General features: G+C 38.6%; 1 protein-coding gene across 4 annotated transcripts in view; it reads right to left on the bottom strand.

Moving 5' to 3' along the window:
* GGA3 (golgi associated, gamma adaptin ear containing, ARF binding protein 3) overlaps positions 1-16497 on the bottom strand; it is a 34659-nt gene extending 18162 nt beyond the window's left edge. For 2 of the 4 annotated variants that reach the window (XM_058167662.1, XM_058167664.1), the window contains exons 1-9: positions 16409-16497; positions 8431-8515; positions 7081-7156; positions 5608-5706; positions 4891-5014; positions 3640-3743; positions 2122-2202; positions 886-1023; positions 647-728 (exon numbers count right to left, since the gene is read on the bottom strand). In XM_058167662.1, coding sequence (XP_058023645.1) covers positions 647-728; positions 886-1023; positions 2122-2202; positions 3640-3743; positions 4891-5014; positions 5608-5706; positions 7081-7156; positions 8431-8515; positions 16409-16448 — 829 coding nt within the window. In that variant the 5' untranslated portion in view covers positions 16449-16497. Of the gene's footprint in view, positions 1-646; positions 729-885; positions 1024-2121; positions 2203-3639; positions 3744-4890; positions 5015-5607; positions 5707-7080; positions 7157-8430; positions 8516-10666; positions 11175-16408 lie in introns of those variants that run through there. The other 2 variants (XM_058167665.1, XM_058167663.1) reach the window with 2 other exon arrangements.
* Positions 16498-18416: the final 1919 nt, after the last annotated feature.

The following is an 18416-nucleotide window of genomic DNA, read 5'->3' as shown; positions in this document are numbered from 1 at the left end:
GAAAGTAGTAGAGGGTAGAGAGGGAGGTTGTGAAGAAAGGAAGTGGCAATCAGGCAGGCCTGAATCAGTAATAAATAAAAATTAATGATTAATGATGGATAATAGTTTGTACATAAATATGATGTTGGAAAATGGAAATAAAAATTATTTTTTTTTAAAAAAGCCACCTGCCTATTGTAACTCAGGAGCAGGTTAGGGAAGCTTCGCAAATTGACAATCGCAATACGTCATGTGATGACGTGGCGAAGCAAGTTTGACACCCCTGAGTTACAATAACAGATCTTGCAGGTCTGAATGCCCCTCCCCATTTGGTTCTTGATGAGAACTAGGAAGGGTTGTGTCTGAGATGCTTACTTAAATTATGCTTCTGCTCCAACTCAGATTTTTTTTTAACCACTGTTTCAGTTGTGGCTCTTCCTTAAGATTATTCCTTCTACCATTGCAATTTCACTTCATTAGAGGCAGTATAAAGAGAGAGTGCAGCTGCTTTTTAATGCAAGGGCCCTTCCAAAATGTTAATCTCTTGTAAAGCTCCAGAGATGTTTAAAATGAAGGAGGAGTTTTTCAGTGGCCTGGGGGTGTTTTGGTCAGTTACTGGGGGGAAACACAGTCATTTCTTTCTCTACAAAGAAACAGTCCTAGTTACCCAAACTGTTGTCATTATCTTCTGTTTCACTGGCAAGCTTGAATAATGTTCGCCTCTTGGTTTCACATCTGTCATAGAGCTCCTGTGTGCAGAAAGGACAAGAGAAAAGAGGTGATTAAGCCACAAACAAAAAATACCTACCAATGGAGTGAGTAAAGTGTGATCATCTGGGCTGGATGCTGGCAGCTCTCTCATAGGACAAGAACTAGCTATTGTATAAGGAAAATATTCATACCAACCTTCATGAGCTCTTTATCGGCCTCAGAAGAGTCTTCTTTGCTGTAGTGGATCAACATCTCATTCAACAATTTCACATTGTTGTTCACCTCCTCCAAAGTATGCATGCGCTTTGTTACTTTCTGTATTCGTGCCTCATCCTTCAGGTTTGAAACAAAAGAGCTAAAATTAAGTTTATTCTTTTCATTTCACCTTACAATTCAGGGCAGGCTGATCGAAGAGCTCAAGAGAGCACATATTTCTAGAATTCTGGCTACAAAGCCCTGCTATTTGACATGATTCTAAAAAAAGCTTTTAGGAATATTTTATGTAAACAGACAAATCTTAACACAAAAAGTAAGAATCGTTCTGTTCATAGCAGTATATAAAACAGCAGAAAATTTTAGTTTTGACTGATCTGTCTAGATTACTTTTAGTTATTTAAGGTAAGAATTCTGTCATAGAGCTAAGAGATTTGAGAAGGAAAGGATAAATACTATACTATACAATATGCGGTGGGAGGGGGAGAAACCAAGGATAAAAGCAAGAAACTACATCACATTAATCAAGTGAGAGTGTCACAACAAAAAGTGGGGGGGATATTTTAGCAAGGAAAATTCCATGCTGGCTGGGAATGAGTGTTGTAGTCCAACATATCTGCAGGGTACCAAGTTATGAAATAATTGCATAAATCATTGATTCAACTGATGGAAGCACATCTATCTTGTCACTTGATAGTGGGGGTGGGGTTGCCACTGATGATTCCTGGTGACTACCTAGATTAGATATCAGTTTCCTTAGCAAGATTTTCAGAAGTAGTTTGAATCCTTCCTGGAGCTGAGAGTGATTGGCCCAGCTGGCTTTATGAAGAACTAGATCTGTGCAGTCTCCTAGCCTGGTGCCTTAATTACTACACCAAACTGGCTCTCTGTCATATGATACAGACATTAGTAAACAAGTAAGCCAGTGAACCGAAGATAATAGAACCTATTAACTCTCTAATTTAAGAGTTGGGAGGCTGAGTGGAGCTACAAATCATTGACTAGCTTGTCATTTGTTACACAACCGTCTGATATAATTTCACACAGAGATAAGAATTTGGTGATAAGGAAAACAAAAATCTTATTACTAGAGGGTCAGCATATTTAATTTTATGGTAACTAATGGCCTGGGTTAAAAAGATTCTAAAATATGTCAATCTATAAAATAAATTCCAAGCAATCATCACCTCTACAGTATTATTAAGTGCTCAGTCTCACCTCTTTCACCATAGATTTAATAAGCTTGTTTGCTTCTTGTAAATCATCTGGGTTTTTGCTTTTCAACAGTTTAGCTAAAAGCTGCAAAAAGGAAAAGATAAGTAAATAAAATCACTGGCTCATTTTTTCCCCCTCCTATTGCAAAATTCATTAAAGAAACCCTAAAGATCTTATATCTGATGCATATTTGAAGCATCAAATTCTGACTTTTGGTATTCTAATCTCAACCTTCTGGAATACTGTTTAGGGTGAAATTTGGCCTATAAACACAACAGCAAAACCCATTGAATCCATTGAATATTATTTTATTAGTATTTTATTTGCTCATTAACAAAAAGGACAACCAAGTCTTTAGAGTTAGCCCTGGATTTGACAAAGCTACTTCTGGGTTGCCATAATTTCTGGAGAATGTTAGATCTAGAGGCCTGGAATTATAACAAGTAAATGAAGGCAAGATTTTGCTAACAGGAGAAAGATGCTTGTAACTTTCAATGAGTCTAATTTTTGAATTCCACTTATTTTTATTGGGCTGTCTAACTGTACTCAACTTTGGAATTATCTTTAATAAAAAACAAGCTAAAAAACAAGAAAGCCAGGTGGTCAGAATGCAGTACTGCAGGCTAACTCACTGTTCACTCCAGGAGTTCTATTCTGACCAGCTCAAGGTTGACTCAGCCTTCCATCCTTTGGTAAGATGAGGACCCAGATTGTTGGGGGCAATATACTGACACTGTCAACCGCTCAGAGAGTGCTGTAAAGCACTATGAAGCAGTAGACTGCTAACGTATTAAATAAATAAACTAAAGTAGAGTAAGATGTGTGGATGACCTTTTAATGACTCGACTCAGCCACTTCCACATTTTTCTTCCTTAGAAGAAAAACAAATCATATTCATAGTACATAACTGTAAGATGTGAATGACTATGATGCCGAACAATCTAAGCTATTCAATTCAGCCCTAAATTCTGAGAATGACCAAAGTGAAACATTTTCTACACACACAAAGAAATAGAGAAATTATCCACAAATAGGGGAAAACCGTACTACCTTGTTCAGAACAAAAGTAAGATTTCTATCACATAGGAGGTCAGAATTTGTGAACACTTCACCTGAGTAGGTTTTCTTTACCCTTAAAAATGCAACTCTTAATGTTCCTATACTTGGAACAAGCAAGATCAAGAAGCATGACATTTTGTAGTGCACCCAGAAGTATCTGCAATTGCTTCCAAAAATCAGAGTTGTTGTGCTACAACATTCATGGGAAATAAGAAACATTCACTCTTGAATATTTTTTAAAGCTGCAGATGGAGAGGGAGCAGGAAAGCTACTAAATTCCAGTTTTACATTTTCTATCCCAGTGTTTCTCAATCTTGGCCACTTGAAAATTGACTTCAATTCCCAGAATACCCCAGCCAGCTATTAAACAGCCAAGGTTGAAAAACACTGCTCTATCCTATGAAAAGCAGCCCAATGGAAGTTGCCTGTTGCACACTATTATAGCTGAAGCTTCAAGTTTACCTTGGATTTCTCTTCATCATCAAACACGGGGTTCTTGGGACGAGGTGGCGGAGAGGGAATAAGGGTTTTCTCCACAGGAATAACAGGATCAGACAAGACAATGCCTGAAAGCAAACAGAAGACAACAGGAATGTTATACCAAGGTCTCCGAAAGGCTTGAGTCTGCTTCTCTCTTTCTACCTCCTGCTAACCTCCTGCTTTTGAATAATAGTAGCCAGATCACCTTCTGAGGGACAACTGCGTTTGAATCTTTACAACTCATCATCATGCAAAATTTCTGCTTTAACATACTTTTTCTCTTTGTCCAGATCAGTTTCCCCTAAACTAGCTTCCTGCCAGATGTGTGAACTGCAAACCTCAGAATTGATTGACTTCCCACTTTATTTTTACAAATACCCCAAGGTGGTGAACATACCCAACACAGCTTTTTCCTCCTATTTTCCCCACAACTACAACTCTGTGAGGTGGATTCGGCTGAGAGAGAGTGACTAGCTAGCCCTAAGTCACCCAGCTGGCTCTTATGGCTAAGGCGGGACTTGAACTCACATCTTCCTGCTTTCTAGACTGGCAGGCCATGCTTGGCTAGGGGAATTTTGAAAGTTGAAATCTTCAGACTGGAAGATGCTCAGGTTGGGGAAATCTGATACAGGCCATCCTTCATTAACCTCATGGTATCTGGTTGGTGCAACTAGAACTTTCATCACCTGACCCGCAATTCTCAAGGTAATGTTATTAAGGGATGATAAGAGCTGTAAATCTACGTATCCAAAGAGTAGCAATTTGGGGAAGGTTGAATTAGATTAAGCATGTTTCATTTAACTTGGTTATTTTGTATATCATCTGATCAGTGATGGGATTCAAATAATTTAACAACCAGTTCTCTGTCCTAATGATTTCTTCCAACAACCAATTCTGCTCAGAAACTGCTCAGAAAGTTAACAACCGGTTCTCCCGAAGTGGTGCGAACTGGCTGAATCCCACCACTACATCTGATCTAAAACTCCAAAGAAGCTTTACCTCTAAATGGCAAAAATGTAATTAGTATTCAATGTGTAGATCAGCTGTTAACTCCATCCAGAACTCCATTACGACAGCACTGAGAACTCCATTGCATTTTGTGAAGGGAAGATTTTTTGTACTATTTTATAACGTATAGATAAGGTTCCTAACTATATAACGTATAACTGTATACTCCTGTTATTACACTATTACAAAATTATATCAAGCTACAAAGGAGAAACAATTATTTACCTTGTCTTTTCAACATGTAGTAGGCATCTTTGATTTTGGACTCATCTGGCAAAGCAACTGTCCAGCTGTACAGCAGCTCAATTATTTTGATTTTGACCTTTTCTGACACTCTGTCTCCCAAGTACTGCAAGAATGCCCAAGAAGGTAAAAGATTTCAGTTTTTCTGCCCTTAAATGAAATAATCATTTTTGAGCCATAAAATTTATCTACATTACAAATGATTTTTTTTTGCTGGTTTCAGATGCAATAGCTTAAGAAACTGTACATCAAGAGACCTGATTATTTGTTTTGGCAACTACTTGGCCAAAACAAATTTCCAAGAATAACTTATGTGAACTGAGAACTCTGTGTGTGCGTATGCACGCATGCACGTGCACAAGTGTCAAAAGTAAGCATCACTAAATCCAATGGAACGCAATCCCAAAAACATGGAACTCTATTTAAAACACATAGAACTTCAGTGTAAAATTCTTTAATTATCTGAATTGCACATATCCTTCTTGAATGATTCCTATCTCTGCAATATTTCTACCTACCAAGTTGTGTGTTATATACTAAAAACAGCTCAAATAGGGGAGAAGCACTTTTAAAGTGTAGATGCAATTCAATTATTTACAGCCTGATGCATCTTTAAAGGATGTGCCTGAAAAAACTGTGTTTGGGGATATGAACAATCCGCCTACATATACAAATGAAGAAAACAGAACTAATACCAACCTTGGGAGATACAACTTTTATTAGCTCATTTAAAAAACGAAACTTCCCTACTTCACTATGAAATCTGCGCCCACAGTTCTTCATACAAGCTTCCAGCACCTGAAAGTCAAGCAAACAGACATGAGATAAGTATCACGAATCAGGATGGGTCTACCTGAAAGAAGTCCTTTGACTTGTCTCCAAAAAGTCATAAGTTGCCTATGAAATCACTTAATGGTATTTATATCATAAGGGTTTCACGTAAGACAGAAGTGGATATTGTTTTTTTCTGAGAATCCCATTCCTTCAGGGATAATTTGTTGGGGACCTCCTTGTGAAGAGGACCAAAGACAGTGCGCATGGAAACACCGGTATATTCCCCTTGCTAATAGCTTTAAATACATCAATAGCTTTTGCCACCTCGACTAACTCTAACATTGACTTTTTTCCTCCAAACAACAGCTTGCAGAGAAGGCAGTGTGAAATGACATTTTGATATGGCCATAAGAACTGTGCCTAGATCTGTAAGAATTGAAACGCTCAGAGAAATCCCTCTTTTATGAGGATCCTCTATGACCGTCTCAGTTGTGGACACTAAAAGTTAATAACGTGGATGCAGTAATATTAGACAATTAGGTGGAAATAATCTAACTCCAAAGAATAGAGTATGTAACCCATTCAGAGTTAATTTACTGGGTCAGAAGACTATTTTTTAATATTACTATATAAACAGTGATCCATCTTCACTGGCATAGCTAAGCGTGTTATGGAACATAGCCCATTAAGTCACTCAATTCAGCAATATGAAATGAAGATACCACTTAGACATTATTAAACCATTTTAATGCACTATATCTCAGGAAAAAACACATTTTACATCTGGAAGAACTGACTTCTGACCTTCCAGGTTGTGCATTTAAGAAAGCGGACTGAATTCGTATCAGCCCACAAGACTTAACAGATAGTTGTTCAGGCTATCCTTTCCTAGCTAATGCCAACTAAGTCAGTGACTTTAGACATAACCACAAATGTGTATATTCTTATACTTTACTTCAAAATCATAAAGAGTAAAAACTTTTTGTAAGCAAGATGTTAAAGTAAATAGTCTAATCCTATACATTTCCTACTAAGTGAAGCCAGTATTGAGATCTCTGTTCCATAGTTAAAAAGCTAGAGATAAATACAATAAGAAAAATAATCTAAAGTTTGCCACAGAAGAGGCTTATGATTCAATGAGACAATTTTCCTTAATCTAAATCAGGGGTCTCCAACCTTGGTCCCTTTAAGACTTGTGGACTTCAACTCCCAGAGTCCCTCAGCCAGCAAAGCTGGCTGAGGAACTCTGGGAGTTGAAGTCCACAAGTCTTAAAGGGACCAAGATTGGAGACCCCTGATCTAAATAACTCTTTGTAGCACCACTGATAATTCTATTTCATGAAGATATTAATCTGCATGCAAATCCAGAATTTCAAAAGAGAGGTAAGGAAGACCTACTGTCAAGGCTTGGACTGCCTCCCATTCCTGTGGTGACTGGATTTTATGAGCCAGTAATCTAACAGCAATCTGTGGACTGAAATAAATAGGTTACTAATTTAAATAGCATTCCCCAAGTACCTGGTCACCTACAGAGAAAGATAGGCGACCATTGTTCTTTGTCCGTGAAAAAAAAATATCTCTAATTTGAGAGAAGATAGAAGAGAAAGAGAGACAGTACTAAGACTAAACAAGAGAAACAATCTGTGATTATTTCAGATACTTCTGCTTATTCACACTAAGGTTTGGGAAATATAGAACAATAGAAAACGTTTCATTTTCATAGCTACCCCTGCAATATGCAGCAAGCTCATTTTCAAAGTACTCTTCTTAAATACAAACATTAAATCTCACTTCAGAGTGGGGAAAAAAGAAAGCTGGAACTTCCAGGATTTATGATGCAAAAACAACAGAGCGATTATTGGTATGTCAACTTCCAAACCCGATGTAGTTTTATAAAATGACATAGACAAGGATGCAGTCAAAACAAGGCCTCCAAATTCTCTACCAGGGTTGTGTTTATTGTTTCAGCAGGGTTCTCACGTATTGTGCAAAGAAAAGGCAGCCATCTTGGACCAACCCAAGGCAAACTCTTTAAGGACTGGAGAAAGCTGTTTTAACACCCTTCATTTCCTCAATATTGGAAAGATAACATTTTCCAGTCATTCCAACTTCTATCATTTATTTCATTTGTCGACAGAAATCTATTTTTCCCCTAGAAACATTTAAATCCCACACATCCCTGAATTTAAAACCAACCCCCAGCCATATTAATTGTGATGCTTTGTCTCACATGCTATAAAAAAATATTCCCTGCAGTTTTCAGAGTGTTTTGAGAGTGCAAAGCACAGGTGGTCCTCGACTTACAACCACAATTAGAACTGGAATTTCCATCGTTAATAAGCAAAGTGACTATTAAATGACTTGTGCCTGTTTTCACAACCATTTTTGCCACGGTTGTTAAGCAAATCTGGCTTTTCCCATTGACTTTGCTTGTCAGAAGCTGGCTGGGAAAGACACAAATGGTAATCATAGGATCCCAGAATGCTGCAACCGTCATAAATGCATGCCAATTGCCAGGAGCCCAAATTCTGATCACGTGACTATGGTGTGCTACGACAACTTTAAGTATAAGGACTGGTCACTTCTTTCAGTGCCGTTCTAGCTTTGAATGATTGTTAAACTAATGGTTGTTAAGTTGATGATATCACATGAACTGTATTAAACTAAGGATCAAATCTTGCAGCTTTCCAAAAAATTCCTTCTTCAATAAAACCTCGTGATGCAGTCTGGATCATTTTGGATACAAACCCTTCAAGTTCTTTGTTGATCTGATCACAGAAGCCGATGATATACTCCCAATCTTCCTGTCTATTCAAGGGGTTGGTGGCTTTGTCTGGTTAAAAAGAAAAAGCAAAGGTGTTAATGATGGTTTTAAGAAATAATAATCTCGAAACCTCCTTTTGACTTGAAGTGGTTGGTAAGTAATATGCCAGTACACTTATTTCCCTTTCTCCTTCAGAAAGGCCTTGGGGAAAAACAAAAATATAGCATAGTGACTAAGAACCGGGATATTAGCTCCAAATCCATGATAATCATGAAAACTTACTGGGTGACCCTGTGCCTGTCTTTTAGTCCAAACTATCAATCACAAAAACTAGAAAAGGATGCTATGTATAGCCCCTTGAGCTTCTAGAGCAGAGGTCCCCAAGCCCCAGTCCATGGATTGGCACCAGTCCGTGGCATGAGAGAAACTAGGCCACGCAAAGAAGCAAAGCCCAGTCATGGGATGCAGGCAGCATGCAAAACCATGCTACCTCCTGTCCGTGGAAAAACCCCTCTCCACAGAACTGATCCCTGGTGCCCAAAAGGTTGAGAGCTGCTGTTCTAGAGAAAAGGCAGGTAATAAATATAACAAAAAGGGAAATAGTGAATCAGCTGCCTGAATCAGCTCACACAGCTGATTTAGAAGTTGTTCCCCATTTTCCAAACACCTGTGGATGTGCAACTGATTGCTTCATTTTCTTCCCATCAAAGCAAACCAGCTGAACATCAACATGCATGAAGAGGCTGCCCAAGTAGCACCCAAGGCAGTGATGCAAGCCCTTCAGAGGGTGTCACTGCTTCAAATGTTTGAAAATGAAGTGTTTCACATTGACTTCCATGTGTCCTGAGGCGCTTTTCTTTCAGTGCTTTACTCAACATTCAACAGCATTTGCCACAGCACACACACACATGTACCCGCCTACAAAAAATATTAGCAAGAAATCACTTCCCTCAAAACTTCTTTCTCTGAGATATAGAAAACTAGTTGGAAGTTATCTGAGATAATTTGTTTTTAAAAAAGAGCTATTATGTGTACAGAGGAAGAAAAAAAAAAACCACCACCAGGTGCTTCCAGGATTTTTATTGTCACAGCTGGCATCTGAGGGGTATCAATACACCTATTAAAATGTTTCCCGGAGAAACCAGCCTTTCTTCCCTACTTCATTTTCTTTTCCCCCCAGTAATTTTAATTTTTTAAAAAATGAATGTTGGATGAATGCTGGAATGTTGTAAAGCAAAGCACTAGCCTCAAGCATAACCTGAATTTTCAATGACTCCAATCAAACCTCCAGAAGCACTTTTACAAAATAAAACTGTGGGTGGCTACAGCCCAGGATTTTGATAGAACTGCCATGGTAGGATCAATTTTGAGAGAATGCATGCAAACAACACCTTCAGAATTGTATACGTGACCATGGACTTTCAAAAATTAGGGGCTCCTAGTGTGTAGCGAGTAGGAGAGGCAACACCAATACAAACAGGATATTCCACCTGAAAATAATTAATTAATTAAGTTGATGGTGACTGGCTGACCATTTTTTTTAGTTATGTCATGTGAATGCCATACTGGCATTGAGTCAATCAATTGGGGCAAGATAAACGTTTTGTAAAAAATAAATATACGAAGGAAAAAATCCTGGATCGAGGTAATCAGCTGCCTGCTTAAATGGAAGCTTGGCTGAATGAACAGGCACACATTAGACATGCCACTACAGAATCCTGTGCTTAACATCTTTTTTATCATCACCCAACCTGGCACATAAACTCAAGAAATCTTTGTGACGTGTGGATTTAAAAACAGGCTTGGAAAACATCTGAAGCTATGTAGCTGCAAGGCCCATAAAACATATCCAATGACTTTCGCAGGAAGTGTAATCAATCTCTGGTGAGATTTGCTAAAATCCAGAAAATCTCCGTATTTTTTTTAAACAGATTCCCGTCAGGAGGGATCTTTTGGAACACTCCAAGATCCCTGTATCATAAGAGTTTAGCCTTGGCCTACAGAAACCTTATCTACTACCGGTATTTGATTTTTTTCTATACTGAATGATATCCATTAGACAATATCAACCTGCCCTATAAAACTTGAGAACTTATAGGAAATAAGAAGTCCATTATGTACCAAAAAAGGGAAAAGCTATAATCATCACAAACCTTATATTACTGTGGGTAAAACAAGAAATATTTAATATTATGAGCAAGCAAATTATAATGCAGATACCTGTGATTAAAAGGTGCGTTCCTAAATTAAAAAAAGATGACTGAGCAGTAGTCAGTCCTAAACTCGAAACATAATTGACATTTCATGTTCAAATGCAGAACACCTGCAATAAAAAAGAAACCAATTCTAAGTAACTGTGGTTTCAAAAGAGAATTGGCACTGAAAATCAGACCATGAATGCAGAACAGAGACGTACTGTATCAAGTCTGCAGAATGTGATCATTTAGGAGAAATTGAGTCAATTCATGATAAGGCAGGGCTTTTATTCCAGGAGATGAAAACAGAAGAGAGGGATTTGGGAGCTGTGGGTGGAAGGACAGTGTCTGAGGAAAACTTCAAATCCTAGTCCTAGAAAATCTCCATCTGTCAAAGTGAGAGGTTTATGAGTATATATTTAATTCAGGTAAAGCAAGGATTTGACAGCCCATAGTTATTTTGTGATATTAAGAGAATCTCATTATAAATCATTTAAGTGATTTAAATGGTTACGTTTAGTTCAAGTCTTTGTTTGAACATTAACTAAGTTATTATGTTGTTCTGTATCTTCCCTCAAATTCACCTATTTATATTGCCTCATATATATCATGAAATACAGGAGAAAAAATAATTTAAACACCATGAAACAATTTGGTGATGGCAGCAAAAGTCACAGATTAATGGGATTAAATTTTAAGCATGAAGAACACAACGATAAGAAACAGCCACAAGAAAAGCAAATATACCTAATCCTGGGCCTTTTAAAAGAATAATTGTGAATGAAATTAGTATTAACTGGAGGCACAAAAAAGCCAAGCAGATATCATGTCTATGCCAGAAAAATTATTTAAAGGGATCACAATTTTTTTACCTCCTTTTGTTCTTTATTTGCTTATTTATTTTAAAATTTCAACATGGATGCAATGAATCCAAAAGGGTTTTTGTTTTAACAATACCATAGTGTTTCTGTATACTCCCTCCACACAGCTTTAGTGGTCACAGCAACAGGTTTTGGATGTGTAACAATATCATCTACATGTTTTCTGAACCGGAAGTCAGGACAAAATAACTATGTTCAGTTATATAAAGAGAAGCTCTAGTACATAGGAAACAGTTCTGCTGAAAACACTGGACAGCTTTGAAGATGACTTGAGAAAGACTGTTTGGTGAATGTAACTCTTTCATAACACTAAAGCATGGCTTCTCTCTTTTTATTTCCTTCCCTGTCCAGTTACTCCTTTCCCATCTCCGTCCAGTTTAGTTTCCCCTCCTCCCATCTTTCTCTTGCCTTCCAATGCAGCAACTGTTCACCCAATTTCCATTCTGCTTTTTTTCTTCTTCTTCTTGGCTGCTTCTGCTGGAAAAGAGGAGGAAAATGTGGGCATGTGTCTTATGTCACAGTGGTTTGTGGGTGAGAGGCAGAATATTTGATGTTAGGAGATTTTATTAATTTTGTAAATGAGGTAAATTATTTTATAAGCAATTAATTATCAGACATTCTGTTTTTTTCACAGCCATAGCTTTTTTGGAGTGTTGCTTCCGACACAGAAAAAGTGTGAACCAGAATTCAAAATTGGTTTAAAAGGCACTATGTATGGTAAGGTAGGGAAACTGGGCATCTTTATACATCTTTTCTCTTTAAACTTTGAAGTCAGTAATTATTTTCTAGTTAATAGTTTAAAAGGTAGATGCAAGGAATAAGGAATGCCAAAGCAAATTATGTAATCATTTTTAGTTAACATAATTTAGTTATCAAAAATGAAGTTATGAAAATATGAAAAACATTCATTCGCTTTTAGTCTAGTGAATTCCTATTCCAATTACAATCCAAAATTATTTGCCAGTAATTAGAAATCCAAATAAAGGACACTTTGTTAAAAAATGAAATATTTAAAGTGGGCAACACAGACTAGCAGCAGTAAAAGAACAATTAATACTTGACTTCAGAGTCCAATACAGATATTCATCTGTATTGGACTCTGACATCAAGTATTTTCTTCAGAAAATATGTATATTTGTGATCTTTATTTGTGCTAACTGGTTCACATATATACATTATAATCCTTTAGATTATGCAAAGCATTAATACCTATTTCCATGTTTGACTTGAACTAAAAAAGACTTGCAATCTGCTATTTTAAGTCCCACCTTAGGCATGGAAGCCAGCTGGGTAACTGGGCCAGTTACACTCTCTCAAGCCAACTCACCTGACAGGATTGTTGTTGTGGGATAAACAGGAAGAAGTATATGGCATGTTTGCCCCCTTATAAAAATACAGGTAGTCCTCGACTTACAAATTTACAATGGCACTGAAAAAAGTGACTTATGACCGTTTTCATTGTAGCATCCCCATGATCATGCGATCAAAATTCATATGCTTGGCGACTGGTTCATATTTATGATGTTTGCAGTGTCTCAAGATCATATGAACAGTTTTTGTGACCTTTTGTGAAGCAAAGTCCATGGGGAAGCCAGATTCACTTAACAACCATGCCATGGTTTCCTTAACAACTGTGGCATGAAAGGTCGTAAAATGGGGCAAAACTCACTTCACAAATATCTCACTTAGCAACAGAAATGTTGGGCTCAATTGTGTTTGTAACTGAGGACTACCTGTGATAAAGGAGGGATTAAAATAAAAGAATCCTAAGAGGAAAGAGAGAGACTGGTGTGGGAACTAGAAAGTTTTTTTTAATCAAGTGGAATTTTCTTAAATTTATTCTTTGTTCCTATCAAAATTAATGGAAGTAAATTTTCTATGTCAACTCAAAGCAGGTCAGAGCTGGTCCAATAAATGATACTGGTGTTCCAGTATCCGCCTCCTGAGGCCTACCAAATAAAGGAACTTGATCGTAATCAATCACTACCGGTTACCCATGACACAATATATAAAAGGAGTGATAAAAATATTGGCTAAGGTTGAACAATGTAAATTCATGCCTTCCAACTCCATTTTTACAATACATTTGCTATGCAGCCTTAAAAATGATAAAGCAGTTTTTGAGTTAAGAATGCCAATTTGGTGAATACCTGGACAAAAACCATGCAGGGTTTTCTTCTTGGCAAAACCAGTTTGCAATTGCTTTTTCCCCAGAATTGTTTAACCTACAGCTTTATTATTATCTGGTGATTTGATCTCCCATTCAAGTACTAACCTGCAAACAATTATCTCTCAGCACCAGACTTCTGTCTGCTATATGAGAATAACAGCATTAATCTTTTTTCACTTTGACATAATGTATGCAAACCATTTGGAGCAAACTAAGGACATACCGCATGCAGGCAATGCACTTCAAAGTCTACCATTATCTACAGGATTAATAACAGTAAAGCTATCAGTCACTGGGAGTAACAATTGAAAAAGGTACTGTCATGTGGTATTACTTGTTGGCTTTGCAGAAGTATCTATAGCTACTATGACAAATAGAATGCTGAACCAGACAAAACTTTGGTCAGACTAACCAAAGCTCTTCTTGGATTCTTAAACCTCTTATCCATTCGTTCTCCATCCTTATGCCATTTTTACAATTTAAAATATGTCTGGAAAAATGATGTAATTTGAATATATGCTGAACAGGTAAAGATAAAGGTTTCCCTGTCTAGTCATAGCTGATTCTGTGGTGCTCATCTCCGTTTTTTGGCCAAGGTAGTCAGCACTGTCCCAAGACATTTTCCGTGGTCATGTGGCCAGCATGGCTATACATCAAAGGCACATGGAACACAGTTACCTTCCCAACAAAGTGGTACCTATTAATCTACTTCCATCTGCATGCTTTTGAAGTGCTAGGTGGGCAGGAGCTGGGGCAGGAATGGGAGCTCGCCCTGTTGTGAGGCACTCAGATTTTGAACCCAGGCTGTCAGTTTTCCAGCTGACAAGCTCAGTGTCTTTAACCGCTGAGCCACCATGCCCCCTTCTATGCTGAACAATAAAACAGAATTTACTTAGAAAACTTGAAAATGCAAACCCTTAGAAAGCCCAAGAGAAATATTGTAGTTATTTAACAGAAGAAAATGCACATAGAATATTTTACTTTCCCCCTCTTAAAAACAAATCACTTCTTAATGGAGCCAAACCGCAGGAGCCTTCATCTATTGCCAATACAACTCAGAGTTTCTTTTTAACTGAGTGTGTATATTGTGTATTGAAATGCCTGTTTTATTGCAACAGACAAAGCATAACACCTCACTGGCAGTTCAATGTAGAAAGGGGGGAAAAAGGATTAGAAACTGCACAACAGACTCTGAGAAGAGCTAGATAGGAAATTACAACACTAGAAAATTGCAACAAGGCCAAAATCAGTACTAATGTATAACTTACAAATAAGTGAATGGAAAAAGGAGATGAATAAGAGGATAGTAAAAATAAAGTATATATTTCAGGAAATGGGATCTTTTTATAACAAGTTAAAGTGAAGGGAGAAAATGCGATTTGGGTATATTCTGAAGTAAACAAATTAAAAAGGGTACTGTAAAAATACAGGTAGTTCTTGATTTACAACCATTCGTTCAGAGACTATTTGAAGTTATGATGGTGTTGAACAAAGGGACTTATGACTGGTTCTCAAAGTTCCAGACATTGCAGCACTCCACAGTCACATGAACAAAACTGAAGGGCTTGGCAACCAGCTTGCACTTATGACTGGTTGCAGAATCCTGCAATCACATGACTGCCATTTGCGACCTTTCCTGCTGCCTTTTCTACAAGCAAAGTCAATGGGGGAAAGTTGGCAGGAAAGATCACAAGTCTTTCACAAGGCCTCCCTGACCCTCCTGCAAGCACTCCTGCACAGGCAGACTCTCTTCACTTCCCACTTAATGACCTACCCTACTGGAGTTATCACAACAATCAGGAATGCTTGGAATGTCGTCTCTAAGCGATGCGGTCACATGATGGATGACCACATCGCTTTATGCCCACATCATTTAGCAATGGCAATTCCGGTCCCAATTGAAGTCTTAATTAGAGGATTGCATGTGTCTATCCTAAAGGATAAGCTCCACTAGCCCAAATTATACAGTTGATCTAATTTGTAACCCACGGAATATTATAATGATTTGCATACTGCCAGAGAAGTAAATAACACCTTGTCCCAGAGAAGAGGAACTGTTTCATTTATTAAGGGAGTTCCTATAGCTAGCAGGAACAACACACCAGCTCTGGATCAGAAGAAACCAAAAGGCCAGATTGCAAGAAGTCCAAAGCTTGAGAAGCCAAGGTGGGCGGAGGTAAATGACAACCAGCTGCACCCCTGAGCTCTCCGTGGGCTTCCTTTAGTCCAGGGGTCTCCAACCTTGGCAACTTTAAGCCTGGAGGACTTCAACTTCCAGAATCCCCCAGCCAGCAAAGCTGGCTGGGGAATTCTGGGAGTTGAAGTCCTCCAGGCTTAAAGTTGCCAAGGTTGGAGACCCCTGCTTTAGTCCTAAGAGCCGGCTGCCCACCTGATGAACCCTTCGAGGCAACAGAACCGCCACAGCTTTTCAACCCGGTCCCGCCGCCGTTTCCAGCCCCGGATCCCCGATGCTCAACCGATCAGGCGCTCTGTCGCCCTCCTCCACCCGATCAGACTTCCCCTACAGGGCTGGTCGTGATCCCCTCCCCATTCGCCTTCCTCTCCAGCGGTGCAAACGCTTCCCCGGCTGCCTTTCACCCGCCCGTCACCCATTCCTAACGCGCCTTCCTTCCGAGGCAAGGCGAGACTCCTGCCGCCTCGGCCGCCGCCCCCCCACCCTTGCCCGGCGGCAGGAAAGAGGGCAAGGGTTACTCACTCAGCCAGGACTCCAAGCTTTCCCCTTCCGCCTCCGCCATGTTGCCGGCTGGCTCGGAGACTCCGCCCCCTCCGATCAGGTTACGCCACGGCTGCGCCGAGCCGACCAGGCACCGCCTAACCCTCGGAAGTGGGGGGGCGGGGGCGGGAGAGGCAGGGGGTGGCGAGGAGACGGTCCGCTTCCCGTCCTTTCGCAGCGCCCTCTGGAGGCGGGCGTCGCTCACTGCCTCATTTTCTGTGACCAGGTAGTCCTTACTCTTGCTAGGATTGACATTCCCGCATCTCCGGTTCGCTTGTGCGGTCGCCTTTTCAAGTACATCGGGTGTGGTTGGAAAAAATATTATACTACTTAAAAAAAAGCAGAAAGATTTCCCCTAAATCTCTGCTTCCGCCCTCGGCAAATTAGACCCCCAAAGCTGATAATAAAAATCAAAAATCAGTCTTGTTTACTGTAGGACAAATTCAGCAGATTATTTTAACATACTTTTAAAAAAAAAGTCCACCTATATAACGAAACGATCCTAAAAGGTCACAATTTTTCTTCAAGATCGCAAACCAGCTTACATAAAGCTGTCCTTCTATATAGAGACATTCCTAGGAAAATAAAATAGAATAAATTGTAATCCAGAGGTTTGTTTGCGGATATAGAGGTGCTTTGTGATTGGCCACACCTACCATGGCAACTGTGTTGTGAGAATTTGCAGTCATACATTCTTAAGGTTCCAAATGTGCACTCTGACTCAAAAAGTTGAGATCCCAGGAATATGTACCACTGGCTCTCTTGCAGTAACACAAGAGCTGTGACAATGAAAGATTTAATAGATCTTCATCTCTATAAAACCTACGTGGACCCATCCACCTGCATGAAATATTAATATTTTTTTAATCAGATGCCTTCTGGAATTTTGCATTCCAGCTATTAAGACCATAACTCCATTGTCTACCTTTCCCACCAGTGGCATTTATCAGCAATTTTACAGGACACAAATTTCTATCCCACTTTAGTATTTTAAAAAACTTTATTTAAAAAAGTTATAAAGTAATGGAAGGAAACGGTAGAACAAATACAATAAAATGAGATTAGAACAAAATAAAAAGAAGACTGAAATTTAGCAATACAAGACAAATGTCTATGAGAACAAGATTTATCACTTTAATTTTTTTGGCTGCCAATGCTACATCCTATTTGTAAATTTGGTAGCTATTATTCGGTTATGACAGCCAATACTTACTTGTCCTTTTGTTTATAACAGCCTGTTTTTCCAGGTACAAAACTTTCCAATTCATATTAAAATAATATAATTGTTCAATAAAAAAATCATTTAAAAAAATCAATTGTTTCTATGGGACAAATAGACCCAAGGGAAGAACGGAAGAAGTTAGTTTGACCAGCCTCTGAGATGGTCTTCAACTGCCTTCCCATTTTCTTCTATACTAATCAATGATACTGTAGGAAGTTAGCACTCACCCCCCTCCTAGAAGAATGAAATATTTTAGAAAATATTAAAAAGGCAGAATATATTTCCCTGGATGAGAAACATGTTTAAGGACAAAGCAGCTCCCTGCAACTTCCTGCCACCCCTCACCTTTGTCAATGGGCCATTAAGGCCTCAGCCAAGCTCGCTCATTTCCCTCCACCTTTGTCAATAGGCAAAGCCATCTGAACTAAGGGATTAACACACTTCAGCTTGTACAGTAGCCATATTGTTCTTCTTCCAGCGCATTCCAGCTAGTGTCAAGTCAGCTTATACTGTAGCCATGAATTCCATAAATCTATAGGGTATCATGTGAAGCCTTTTCTTTTCCTGAATCCCCTTTCAAATTTATAGGATAACCCCAAATTTTTAATTTTGAGCAGAAAGTAAAATTTCATACTCCCTTTTTTTCTCCTAAAACTAAAAATAAGAACCAAGTTTTGTTAACATTCTATGTTCAAGATTTTTCTCGGACTGTTTGTAATTTTAGTCATCATATTTATTTATTTATTTATTCATTCATTCATTCATTCA

The sequence above is a fragment of the Ahaetulla prasina genome, chromosome 2, assembly GCF_028640845.1.
Source record: "Ahaetulla prasina isolate Xishuangbanna chromosome 2, ASM2864084v1, whole genome shotgun sequence".
NCBI lineage: Eukaryota > Metazoa > Chordata > Lepidosauria > Squamata > Colubridae > Ahaetulla > Ahaetulla prasina.
The sequence above is the reverse complement of the archived record's forward strand: the minus strand, read 5'-3'. Positions and strand labels throughout refer to the sequence as shown.